Raw genomic sequence first — 13,707 nt, forward strand, 5'->3', positions numbered from 1 at the left:
GTCTAAAACACGAATTATTTTAATTTGAAAATTTACAAATATCATTTTGTTATAATTTTTTATTTAATATAATTAATTAAAAAAAATAAAATTCATAACTATTCTTTTATACAATGATAAAATTATCTGAATTATTAATTAATTTTTTTTTGACATTATTAAATACTGTTAATTAATTTTATGGTTTTGAAAAATTATATAATAGTCCGGAGTACTACGTATATATACTCTCTCATCAATCACCATACATTATGCCTATCATGTTCCCCAATTACTCAACACAAATAATCAATACTTCACATTTTCACCAATTTTACTACCACAGAACACCACATAACCTTATTTCGAAACTACCAAATAATCTCCTGATAATTTATTAATAAAATGAATAATTTATTATAAAATTAGAAACTTTAAAGATGATATCTAATTTTCAAAATTAAAAGACAAATCTTATTTTAAGCAAAGTGCATTTGACTTTGTTTGGGATGTGGGTTGGCTTTTTAGATTTTTAGCTATTTTAGTCTGAAGTTAAAAAATTTCGTTTGAAATGAACTTTTTGACTTTTATAAAAAAAAAAGAAAATTATATTTAAATATGATATTTTAATTTATTAGAATAAAAAAATTTATTATGACTAAAATAATTCCAATTCAACCCAAAGATTCGTGCGAAACGAGCCCAAATTTTTCTTGGTTTTTTGGGGAGATCCAACGGTTGCTTTCTAGTCTCAGTTCCACCACCCTCCTCATTCCTACAAATAAATAAATACTACACGCAATCGCCCGCGTTAGCGAGCTATATGATTCGCGACCATTTCTTCGTTTCTCACTCTCTCCATTTACCTTCCAAACCTACAAACAACAACAACAACAACAAGTTCATCATCAACACAAACGCGAATACGAGAATCACAACAACAAAGACTTGGAAACTTGAAGAACTCGTTGATATGAGACCACTGAACTGATCGCACCTTAATTACTCTCCAAAATAGAAGGTAATTGTTGTGACTCTACTATTACCCTAACTATTCACCAATTCTTTCCTCAACTTCAAATTTGATGAATCAAGAGCTTAAAAGTGAGCTCCAATCGAAGGTGTTTTTTACTCGAATTTGACGGAATTTTGAAAAGAGTTAAAAGGATTGGTGATGATTTTTTTTTTTAATTATTATTAATAAAAATGGTTAAAACAGGTTTTCAAAATGAGTTTGGAATTTTTAACAAAATATTTGATGAAAAAAGAGAGAGAATAAATGTGATTTAATTGCCTTGTGCTGAAACTTGCTTTTATTTATGGTGAATTTTGATTGCCTCGCGTTTTGGACGAGTTGGTTGACTCGATTCTATGTTTGGTTGTGAAAAATAAGAAGGGGTCTAATGTAATTTTTTGAGTCTTTGAAGTAGTTATGGGAAGAGATTGGGAATTTATTTGAGTTTGACTATGCCGTGTGTTGATCAATGGCGTTGAATTTGAAGTTCTGATTGAGACTTTCAACGTGAACATGGGACGGAATCGAATGAATTGTTGTTGAAGCAGTGTGCGCTTCAGTAATTTAGCGTCAATGCATCTTTATTTAGTCCATATTTCTGTTGCTTTGATTATCTTTTGACTGATCAATATTAAATAGTGTAATAATCTATATACATGTATAAATATATTTGTGAACATATGTACATACATATATGTGTGTGTACATAAGATTCAGCTCTCAGGGAAGTGCATTTCTCATCATCGATGACACTTCCTTGGATTTTGATGCTCTGGTGAAAGTGTAGTAAAATTTTTGGTATCTTGAACGTTTTCATCAGCTTGGTTGTATGCTATTTTTCACTTCATTTTAGTAATTGCGAAATTCGTTGTATGTTCTATTTGACTTAACTGAAGTAATTGCAAAATTTGTTGTGTTGTTTTTCCCTTCACTGAAACAATTGCAAAAAAGGGATGAAGTCAGAGATACTCAAACCAATGCATTGAACATATTTTGGTGGGTTAGGGGTAAAGCACTAGAGGGAAATTTCTTATGGAATTTTATTTTATGTTTTGAAAGGTCCCACTATAACTTAGAAAATTCAGACATTTAACTGCAAGCTGACATGGGCTGCAGCTGCTTTGGTGGCTCCCTTGTACGCCGGAAAAAGGATGATGCTCATGGCGATCAAGACTTGGAAGGTAAGGACTTCATGACAAATAGTTATAATAGATGATAATGAATGTTCAAGTCCATCATAACCATCAGATTGTTGAGCTCATATTTTCTCTAATGGGTTACTGGAAATTCAAAATGTTTGGGTCATGTAATGTGGATGTCCCATGAAAATTGAATGAACCCATGGTTTTTTTTGTTTTTTATTTTTTTACACGGGATTTGAAATGAGTAGAATTTAAATATAGGGTGGCTTCTGTGATGTGTCCATACTGAATTACCAACTTTGTCACAATCATGTTAACATAAAATTATAACTGCACAGTTCTGCTGTGTTTAACTCATTAATTATTCGGAGAATTTGGTTAATGAATGCTTCCTTGGATTCATGATAGATCTTGATTGCCTTAAGCATTGCTACTTAGGATCAAGCCAAGACACTAGTTTTAAAAAGTGGTAGAAGGATAGAATTGAGGAAAACCTTAAGAGTTATAGATTGGCTAATAATAAGGAGGTTAAGAAAGTAGTGAGAGAAGCTAAGTTGAAAGCTTATGATAACCTATACACTAGACTAAATAGTAAAGAGGGAGAGAAGAGGGTATACAAACTTGTTAAGAATATGGGAGAGGAAAACAAGAGATTTTAATCAAGTTAAGTGCATCAAGAGTGAGGATTCTAAGGTATTGGTGAAGGATGAAGAGATTAAGGAGAGATGAAAGAACTATTTTAAGAAACTATTAAATGAGAAACATGGAGGTACGTCAATAGGGGAAGAAATAACCAATAATACGATAAACCAAGACTATAGGTTCTATCGTAAGATTAGGAACTTTGAAGTGGAGACTGCACTTAAGAAGATGAAATTAAATAAGGCTTTAGGACTCAATGATATCCCCATTGAAGTTTGGAAGTGTTTGGGTAAAAAAGAAGTTGCTTAGTTGATTAGGTTGTTTAGCAAAATTTTGTTGACTAGGAATATGTTAGATGAGTGGAGGAAAAGTATTTTACTGCCAATCCATAAGAATAAAGGAGATGTCCAAAATTGTAACAATTATAGAGGAATCAAGCTAATGTGTCATAGAATGAAAGTGTGGGAGAGGGTGATGGAATGCCGATTGCGAGATATAACAGAGATGTCAGAGAATCAATTTGGGTTTATGCTTGGCAGGTTAACAATGGAAGTGATCTATCTGTTGAAGAGAGTAATAGAAAAGTATAGAGAAAAGAAAAGAGACATTTATACGATGTTTATTGACCTTGAGAAAGCATATGATAGAGTGCCTCGGGATATAATATGGTGGGTGTTAGAGAGGAAAGGGATGACAAAAGGTTACATTGATGTGATTAGGGACATGTATGAAGGAGTGGTGACCACTATTAGATCGCTTACTGGAGAGACAAATGAATTTCCTATCACTGTAGGATTTCACTAAGGATCTACCTTAAGTCCTTATCTTTTTGCGTTAGTTATGGATGAGTTGACGAGAAATATTCAAGATGACGTGCCATGGTGTATGTTTTTTGTAGATGATATCGTGTTAGTGGATGAGACTAGAAAAAGGGTTAACACAAAGTTGGAGATTTGGAGAAAAGCACTCGAATCTAAAGGATTCCGGATAAGCAAAATTAAGACAGAGTATATGGAGTGTAAATTTAGTAACAGTAACAATGAAAGTAGAGGAGAAGTGCAAATTGAAAACCAAGAACTGCCTAAGAGTGAACATTTTCGTTATTTAGAGTCAATTATCACAACGGTAGGGGAGATTGATGCTGATGTGGCCCATAAGATTAAGGCGGAATGGTTTAAATGGAGAAGTGCGTCTGGGGTACTATATGATAAACAAATACGCACTAGACTAAAAGGTAAGTTCTATAGAACAACTATTAGACTAGCGATGTTGTATGGGATGGAGTGTTGGACAACCAAGAAATAACATATTGATAAGATGAGTGTTGCTGAGATGAGGATGCTAAGGTGGATGTGTAGCAAAACTAGATAAGACAAAATTATGAATGAGTGTATTCGGGAATGGGTAGGAGTAGCATCGATAGAAAACAAGTTGAGAGAGAATCAATTGAGATGGTTTGGTCATATTCAATGGAGACCAATAGAAGCAGTAGTGAAAAGATGCGATGCAGTGACGGTAGATTGAAGTGTTAGGGGACTGGGTAAGCCTAGATTAACGTTGGCTAGTGTTGTAAATAGAGATATGGATCTACTTAATTTGACTAACAAAATGGCCTTTGATAGAGCCGCATGGAGAAGAAGGATTCATGTAGCCGGCCCCATTTGATGGGACTTAAGGCTTGGTATGGTTTGGTTTGGTTTATTGCTTTAACATTAAATGGAATATGCATTCCTTGTTGTTTTTGTTTATTGTTTTTTGGTGTTTTTATTGATTTTTTATTTTTATTTTTGATAAGGAATGGAATCTAGTTCCTATAACCTATTGTTGAAATTTATGTAATATTGATTGTTATTGATTGTTGTACATTTTGTATATTACAAGGATGTATTATATAGGAGAAGTTTTGGGAGTAGGTGAAGGTTGATTGTTGTACATTTTGTATATTACAAGGATGTATTATTAGGAGAAGTTTTGGGAGTAGGTGAAGGTGGTAGTGGTAGGTGTAGGTGGAGTGGGAGTGAAGGTGGTAGTGGAGGTGGTAGGTGGAGTGTGTGATAGTGGAGGTGGTAGGTGGAGATAAATTCTAACAGCCCCCCGCAAACTCAAGGAGGATAGAAACTAACCAACTTGAGTTTGGAGAGAGTTACAAAACAAGAAAATATATAAAAATAAAAGAGGATAAAAGACACTGTATGGTCGTGTCAGACCATTGGTGAAGACACTGGATGGTGGTGTCATAACGTTGTAGAGGACACTGTATGGGGGTGTCATAACCATGTAGAGGACACTGTATGGTGGTGTCATACCGATGTAGAAGACAGTTTATGGGGTCATGTCGGACCGTTGTAGCAGACAATGTTGGGACAGTTGTTGTGACAGTTTACGGAGTCTTGCTGGACCCTTGTAGAAACTAACCGGAATCAATGTCGGGACAGTTTACAGAGTCTTGTCGAACCCATAAAGGAGCTAACCGGAATCAATGTCGGGACAGTTTACAGAGTCTTGTCGGACCCATGAAGGAGCTAACCGGAATCAATGTCGGGACAGTTTACAGAGTCTTGTCGGACCCTTAAAAGGAGCTAACCGGAATTAATGTCGGGACAGTTTACAGAGTCTTGTCGGACCCATAAAGGAGCTAACCGGAATCAATGTCGGGACAGTTTACAAAGTCTTGTCGGACCCTTGTAAAAGGTTGCACCCTCAAAAGGTGTGCCCAATGTTGTCAAAAGGCGTGCCATCAAAAGGCGTGCCCAATTCATCAAAAGGTGTGCCGAACATGATAGCGAGGCACGTGGGCGTCTTGGCTTGCGTGCCCGTTTGTCGGCTGGTGGCAAGAGGCGCGCGATGCGCGTGGCTGCCTCGGCTATAAGACGGAGGCTAAGACTGAGGCAGAGAAAAGCTGCGAAAAACCTCTGAAAAAAAACTTCGTTGTGCTGAGAGAGAGAGTCTGAAAAACTCTTCGTTGTGCTGAGAGAGAGAGTCTGTAACACTCTGTTGCGAGAGATATTCTGTAACACTCTGTTGCCCAGAAAATGGCTTCATCGTCTTCCCGTGGACTGCTCACCCTCTTTCCCGACCTCAACGAGTCAACGAGAGAGAGAACTGGTGCAGTGGCACTGGAAACTCAACCAAGCGCCCCGGAGTTTGCTCCGTTGAACTTTCCGATGCGGTCGGTGGAGCAAAGAATGGCAGTGCAGTCGGATGTGGAGGCCAATCAGTATACTCTGAAGTCATGTGTGGAAACCATGACTGCGGTCACAAACTTGTCGCACCGGCTGCAGAGCAGGACAAATGAGGTGCAACAGTTAAATTCCCAGTTGGCTCTGCTCCAACGCATGTATAAGGATGCGCGAGCAGAGATAAGTGTGCTAAAGGCAGAAAACAAGGAGCTGAAGCGGAAGGCCACCGTGATGTTCCGATTTGGAGGTCCTCCATATGCTGCAGTGGAGGAGTATGGGGGAGTGATCATGCCCAGTGGAGTGGGAAACACGGAGGCAACACCGGCAAGGGCCGCCCAGGACGGAGGCAAGAAGAAAAGGCCGGCGGAATAGGCGAAGAAGTGAGGTCGGTTGGTGGCCGGCTGCAGAAAAGAAAACAAATTGTTTTGTTTGTTGTGGTTTTTTTTTTTTTTGGATGTAAAATGGTGATCGGGGTGAGCCCCCGTACGAGTATATGAGTGTTGGGCAAATTTGTAAATTGTTTGTTTTTTTTTTTTTTTTTGGAAAGAATAATAATAAGAAAAATGTAGTAATGGGGAAGAGGCAATTCCCGTCGGTGTGTTTTTTGTTTTTTTTTGTTTTTTTTTTTTAATAAAAAAAAATAATAATAATAAGAAGAATAATATGGCGCATTGAACAGCATGATGGCTTTGGTGGGTGGAGTCTGTGGGTGCTGTAGTTAATATAGTATAATAAGCATATATTAAAATAAAAGAAAGTGGCTGCAGAGAGAGAGAGAGATAAAATGCCCATGTGCATAGGTCTGCCATGTAGCAAAGGCTGGTTCCTCTCAAATTTGATCTTCTTCCAAGGGCCATCACGTAGAAATGTGAACTGGTCAGAAGAATAACCAGCATTGACAGGCAGTTGTTGGGATGGATTAGAATCAATTGTGATCTGTTCTGAACGCCAGAATGGCAAACCCAGGGATTGGTGTAACTGCTTAATGAATGATGCTTCCAAAGCATCAAGATATGAATTGTGCTTCTCATCCGTCCATGCCGTGCACGGTGCCACATTTGTATTCCGGTGAATGAAATCCTTGGAATGATCGACGGTTACAGAGGAAGACTCCAAGTTGGTCCGAGTCAACTCACTCCGGCGACCGTCCGGAGCGGCGAGATCTGGCGGCGGCTCCGGCTGGAGATTCTCTGCCATGGCGTGTTCGGACAATGCAATAACAACCTCTAAATTTAGAGGAACAAGCCCTTGATTCAGCAGAGAGAAACCCTCGCCTGGTTCTTCTTTCCTCTCGGTGTGAACAAGTTTTAGAGAGAGAGAGAGAGAGAGGCGGTCCATGAGGAGAGGGAAAGAAAGCTGCGGGCTACTCACTGGTAAATGTGGCAGCGGTATGTGTAGAGGTCCGGCGAAATAGATTGAGGTCCGGCGGGCGACCAAGGCGAGGTTGCCGCCCGCCGGTGAAGCGAAAAATAGTAAGTGCTTAACCTTGCTCTGATACCATGTTGAAATTTATGTAATATTGATTGTTGTACATTTTGTATATTACAAGGATGTATTATATAGGAGAAGTTTTGGGAGTAGGTGAAGGTGGTAGTGGTAGGTGTAGGTGGAGTGGGAGTGAAGGTGGTAGTGGAGGTGGTAGGTGGAGTGTGTGATAGTGGAGGTGGTAGGTGGAGATAAATTCTAACACCTATACACGAAACTATTCTTGGAGAGAGTTTGCTTTGTTGTCCTTAAATTCTTTCCCCCTTTCCATTGTGTGTGTTGCATAGGCTTCTCATTCAAAAAGTGTCTTTGTGGTTATGGTATTATCACCCTGACATTTGTAGAGCACATAATATTCTGAAAGCTCATCAATTTATTTTTGGATTTATTTTTTATTTTTCTCTTGTTCTTCAGTGAGCTACAGGCCACCTTGAGAAATGGTGGCACCTCCTTGAGGGATGTTGCTCTTTTTGGGTGCCTTTCAAAGTGGATGCACTCTTCCCCAATGGAGTATAATGTGGATGGTGGATGGTGAGCCATAGTCCTTGGGAAGATGGAAGGCACAATGAAGGAACATGGATATTGTGAAGGATTTTATTAGTTTGATTTTATTTTGTTTTTTTTTTCCTTCTTAATTTTAGGTCTTTATTTTTTATTTCAATTTTCCGGAACAATCCTATACACATATAGGGTTCGGTGTATTGAATCATTGGATTTTTGAAATATTATTGAATACACAGCTTCAGCCTACCTCTCTGTCTCTAGGCTGGTTTCTTTCTTGTCATTTTTGGTTCTTCTTCTTCTTCTTCTTCCTCTTCCTCTTCCTCTTCTCTGCTCTTTCTTTCCCCCACTGGTACTACACCACTTACCCAACAACCTTTACCAAAAAGTATGTCTTACAACAGCCTCATAGTCTCTCATGCCTTGTAAAGGATCAAACTGAGATATATGAATGTCACCATGGGGCACTTTTGGTATCCAGATATCAATCCCATTGCTCACTTGATACAAATCATAATATTCACAAACCAGACTCATTGCATAGTGAATTTTCCTTCTTATTTGTTTTATGACCTTATAATTCTAAATCTTGCTGGTCTACACCTACTTTATATAATGTTGTCAGTGTGCTACAAACACCATGGGGTGTCCTATAATGTATGCATATAATCAATTCCAAAGAAAAAAGTTAACTCAATGTACAAGACAGGCATAAATTTTGTTTGACTTAGTTACACGGTCTTGGGTAGAACTCATCCCCAAAAGCTAACTCTTGAGGTGAGGGTGCACTAAAGCTTATATATTGCACATTATTTTAGTATCCAGACTATGTGGGACCTCACGTGGTGCATGCTCATTTGGCAACGCCTGCCCTGTGCAGGGCAGGGGCAGGGACAGGCTATGTTACATGGATTTAGGTACGAGTATTGGGTGCGGGTGCATATCCAAATGGCAGACCTTCAAAAATCTAAATCTTAGAATCTTGGGATACATCTTCGAAATTGGATATGGGTATGTGGATGCATCATATAGACATCTATATTGCCGTATTATATAATATTTTCGGATGAGAGGTTGTAAATTATGTAGAAATATAATATAAATTAAATAGGATTTAGGAAAAATAAGATTTCTGTATCTAACTCATGTGAGAGGTTAAAAATATTGCTTTACGAGCAAATATGAGTTTCATCTTTTTTTTTTTTATATTGTAACAAATTAAAAAATCCAAGTGTTTAAATTGGGTACGAGCATTGGATACATATCTCACACCCTTACCCATGTTATATTTGGTAGATGTGGTTACTCTGGGAAATAAAGAAGAGTACATGTAACACAGGGGATAAGCACCCTACCCACCCTTGGGTATTCCGGTTTTGATGCCAACTTACAGAGTCTTGGAAGAGTACATGTAACTCTTGAGTTGAGGGGGCCTTCACACTTACATATTGCATATTACTTCAGTACTTAGGCGATGTGGGATTTTGTTTCACAGGCTGACTATCTCAGTTTTGATTTAATATACTGATTACAGCTGCTTCTAATAGCCCTTTGCAGAAAATAATAAAAGAGGAGAGTGATCCCAGCTTAAACTAATAGATCAGATGTCCTTTTGTATCAATACAATATAAAATAGGTTATTGATAAATGATTAGGATTATGCTTTATTATCGTGCATTACTTTTTCTTAGCAATTGAAGATGACATAATTTATTTTTCAAGTCAGCAAGCTTTTGTTTTTTTTACATCTATTTGATTTTCTTTTGTCTCCTTATTGCCCAGGGCAACCGCTTGAGAACATAAAAACTTTCTCGTACAACGAATTGAGAACCGCTACAGATGATTTTCATCTAAGAAATAAGATAGGGCGAGGAGGTTTTGGAACAGTGTACAAGGTACTCCAGTTTGCAAAGTTTTCCCCATAATTTATATTTTCCTCGCTTCAACTTTTTTTAATATGATAGTTGAACTGTTCTTGATCATCGTTTGAGGACAATTATATAACTATGCTGACTTTGTAGTTCGATTAGAACTTTCATTTGTCATTGCCATGGCTATATTTTAATTTCATAATGGAAGGTTAATAATTCTTTAGTCCATTTTGTTCATTGGCTAGTAAGGCCCACCTCACGGGTTGGCCAAAAGCTAATAGAAGCGTAAACCTGACTGGTGGTGATTCAAACTGTTTGGAGACAAGATGCACACGTTGGGGATAAGCTGGGGACACAGGTGTCCCATTTAAATTATTTATTTATTTTTTATTTTTTATTGTTGTAGCATATAAATTTAATGAGAATAAATATATAAAATAATATGTTTTGCATGGGTCTTTCACATATTGCATCGTGCATTTTTTGAAAATTAGCCTGTCATGTGTTGCATGTCAGTGTTTGTGCTTCTTAGATTTCAACTATAACTGATACAAGTTATTTAAGGAATTTAATTGACATTTTGTTTGTTTGTGTTTATTCACTCTATAGTAATTTTGCAGGGAATCCACAAAGACGGCACACAAATTGCTGTGAAGACACTTTCTGCTGAATCAAGGCAGGGGGTGCGGGAGTTTCTGACAGAGATTAAAACAATATCGAATGTCAAGCATCCAAACCTCGTGGAGTTAATCGGATGCTGTGCTCAAGGAGCTAACCGGGTTTTGGTTTACGAATATCTGGAAAATAACAGCCTTGATTACACATTGTTGGGTAATTTGACCAAAGTACAGAATCTGAGCAGTTTATTAAAGTTTATGCACAAAGGAGCCCTAAAATATAGTTTATTTGTGCTTGCAGGACCAAATAGAACTGTAAAACTGGACTGGGGAAAAAGATCTGCCATTTGCACAGGCACAGCTAGAGGGCTTACATTTCTTCATGAAGAACTTGTGCCCCATATAGTGCATAGGGACATTAAAGCCAGTAATATACTTCTTGACCAAAACTTCACACCGAAAATTGGAGACTTTGGGTTGGCGAAACTTTTTCCGGATAACATCACACACATTAGCACGAAAATAGCAGGAACAACGTACGTAACCCTTTCCTATTCCTACTTGAAGTTTTGGGTGCTCTTTGATGTTGATATATATCATTTTTTATATTTTCGCTCAAAACCAAGAAGCTATGTGCCATGCATTCTACAACGATTTACTCTGCCCCGTTTGTTTGGGCAAAATATATTTTCCAATGGAAAACACGTTTTATGAAAAGCTGTTTCCAATTTTATTTTATTTTTTAAAATGTTTTCTTATGTTTGGTTAGGACCTTGAAACTAATGTGCTATTAGTTGTATTGTGGTGGTGGTAGTGGCATGGTGATGGTGTTTGTGGCGTTTGGGTGGTAGCAATAGTGGCGGTGGTAGAACTTTAATTCGGAAATTTTTTCCACCTATAAAAAGTGAAAACATTTTCAGTCCAAATAAGTTTGTTTTCTGTTGACTTTCATTTCCACTGTACCAAATGCTAGAAAGTGCAAAAAATATTTTTCCAAATTTTTTTTTTCATAGAAACATAGTGTAAGACGATTTTGACATTTGAAACTTGGCCAATTGCATTTTTGCTTGCGCAATTTGCGTACTCTTTCCATTTTTTTTCATCTAATGTGCACCAAATGTTTTCCTTTTAAGGATGGATAGTTTGAAAACCTTTTGTAATATTGTACTATTGGATTTCTCCTTTTAAAACTATGTAATTGGTTTCATGATGTTTTGATGCAACAAGATATATATTCTAACTTATAACTCCGGTTTGTTTCATCCAGTGGTTATTTGGCACCTGAATATGTACTGGGCGGTCAATTAACATTGAAAGCCGATGTGTACAGCTTTGGGGTCCTCATACTTGAAGTAGTAAGTGGCAAAAGTAGTTCGAGGGCAAACTGGGGAGGGATGCAGAAGTTTCTCCTGGAATGGGTGAGCTAGTTTTTTCCTTTGTATGTTCGAAAAAAGTCTTGGTAGCTTTAAATTCAGAATCGTGGCAGTTCTTTTATTTATTGCTTGGTCTGCTTCCTTTGTGACTGACCATCAAGTCTTTGATTTTGCTTCATGTGCAAGGTGGGGTACCCCGCCAGGGCAGGGATAGCTTTTTTTTTTCTTTTTTTTTTTTTTTGAACTAAGGGATAGCTTGATATACATTATTGATTCACTTCTAAACAACCTAAGTTTTGGGGGAAATTGGTGATCTTAACATGCCTGATTCGTTAGCTGGAAAGCTACAAAAAGCAGAAAGAAACTAAATTCACAGATCTACCATATTGGGTCCAAATTTTGGTGATTTGTTGTTTATGTTTTGAAAAATGATGTTCTTAAGAGAATTTTTATACAGAATCCATTACACGAATGATATGGCAGTACGCAATTTTCAAAATACAAGTCATCTTGATGGATCTGTCGTGATAAAATCAGAACATGCCACATCAATTCTGTTTTAATTATATATTTATATATATTGTATAGCACTACTCTTATGTTTTTGGTCTTGTTCTAGCATCTTCGCACGAGTGTATTTTTGGGTCTTTTAACAGATATGGTTTTGCTTTTAACAGGCATGGGAGCTTTATAAAGAAGGGAAACTCTTAGAGCTAGTGGACCCCGAAATGGACGAATTCCCGGAGGAAGAAGTCATGAAGTACATGAAAGTAGCCTTTTTCTGCACCCAAGCAGCAGCAAACCGAAGGCCAATGATGAGCCAAGTTGTTGAAATGCTTTCAAGAGACATCCGGCTCAATGAGAAGCTACTTACAGCCCCGGGCATCTTCCAGGATTCAGGGTTGGCTTCACCAAGTAAAAAGTCATCCGAAAGCTCTACTAGCTATCAAATGAGCTCTGTCCCCATCACCATCACCCAGGTCACCCCTAGATAAAAATTGGAGTCGATACTGTTTTTGAAAAAGCCTCGAGGACAGAGACATGGCATGCCTCAATTAGGCCTCGTTTGGGAACATGCTAATTTAGTAACTTTTTGGCTATTTGGCTAAAATATGAGCTAAAAAAAACCAGTATGTTTGGGATGACTTTTTGACTTTTTACGAAAAAATGTGCAAAAAGTAGAGAGAAAATAGAATCTTTTATGTTTTGGTATGGATTGTTGGCTTTTTGATTTTTTAGTGATTTTTTGACTTTTTGGCTAAACGGGACGCTTCCCAAACGAGACCTTAGTAAAGCTATGTGCACAGAATCCGTGCTTAGAATGATAATGTGGTTGAGCTCTCGTACAGTAAAACATATGTCTTAAATGAATCTTGACTATAAATTGAATATTCTCGGTGTCTTTTTTGTATATGAATTCTGTGTACGTGGCATTGCTATGTCTCAATTCAACAGGAAGAGACCTTTAAAGCCGTACGAGTATAGGAAGAATTTTTTCTTTTTATTTTTTAACACATCAAGCTTTAGTGTACATCTCTTTTCCCCCTCATAATATACGTTCTTCATTTTTAGGATTTTTTGGGGTCTGCCATTGAGTTTGAGGGAAGAAAGGGAGGCTAAATTAGCTTTTGGGTAGAAGTGTTTTATGTGAATATTTTGTGAAGTTCAACAGATTAATTTGTATTGGTGGTAAATTATTTGAGAAATATAATTGCAAGTAACCATCTTTAGATTGGTTGACTGTATACCTAAACATATTGTAAGCTCTATCTGCCTATAATGACATGGGACACATTAATGATGTGTTTGGATCATTAATTTGTGGAGGAATGTGTGGATCATATAATGACTTCTTTTTCTTTACAAATTCTTCCACTAATCCAAGATTCGAACACAATAATGT

At 37.4% G+C, this 13,707-nt stretch overlaps 1 protein-coding gene across 1 annotated transcript; it reads left to right on the forward strand.

The window, feature by feature from the left end:
* Positions 1-702: 702 nt before the first annotated feature.
* LOC114277200 (cold-responsive protein kinase 1) lies at positions 703-13,557 on the forward strand. The gene is made up of 7 exons (XM_028219084.2): positions 703-1,000; positions 2,054-2,175; positions 9,726-9,838; positions 10,435-10,645; positions 10,733-10,967; positions 11,699-11,849; positions 12,482-13,557. Exons 2-7 carry the CDS (start codon positions 2,100-2,102, stop codon positions 12,797-12,799), a joined length of 1,104 nt encoding a protein of 367 aa, XP_028074885.1. The 5' UTR covers positions 703-1,000; positions 2,054-2,099; the 3' UTR covers positions 12,800-13,557.
* The last annotated feature ends 150 nt before the right edge of the window (positions 13,558-13,707 follow it).

Source organism: Camellia sinensis, chromosome 9 (genome assembly GCF_055761805.1).
Source record: "Camellia sinensis isolate YWXY chromosome 9, ASM5576180v1, whole genome shotgun sequence".
Taxonomy (NCBI): domain Eukaryota; kingdom Viridiplantae; phylum Streptophyta; class Magnoliopsida; order Ericales; family Theaceae; genus Camellia; species Camellia sinensis.

Excerpts from the sequence above, each read along its gene's own strand:
- LOC114277200 (XM_028219084.2), top strand. The coding sequence starts at position 2,100 with ATGGGCTGCAGCTGCTTTGGTGGCTCCCTTGTACGCCGGAAAAAGGAT. Across the intron at positions 2,176-9,725 it reads TGGCGATCAAGACTTGGAAG|GGCAACCGCTTGAGAACATA; the intron begins GTAAGGACTTCA and ends CTTATTGCCCAG. Across the intron at positions 9,839-10,434 it reads GTTTTGGAACAGTGTACAAG|GGAATCCACAAAGACGGCAC; the intron begins GTACTCCAGTTT and ends GTAATTTTGCAG.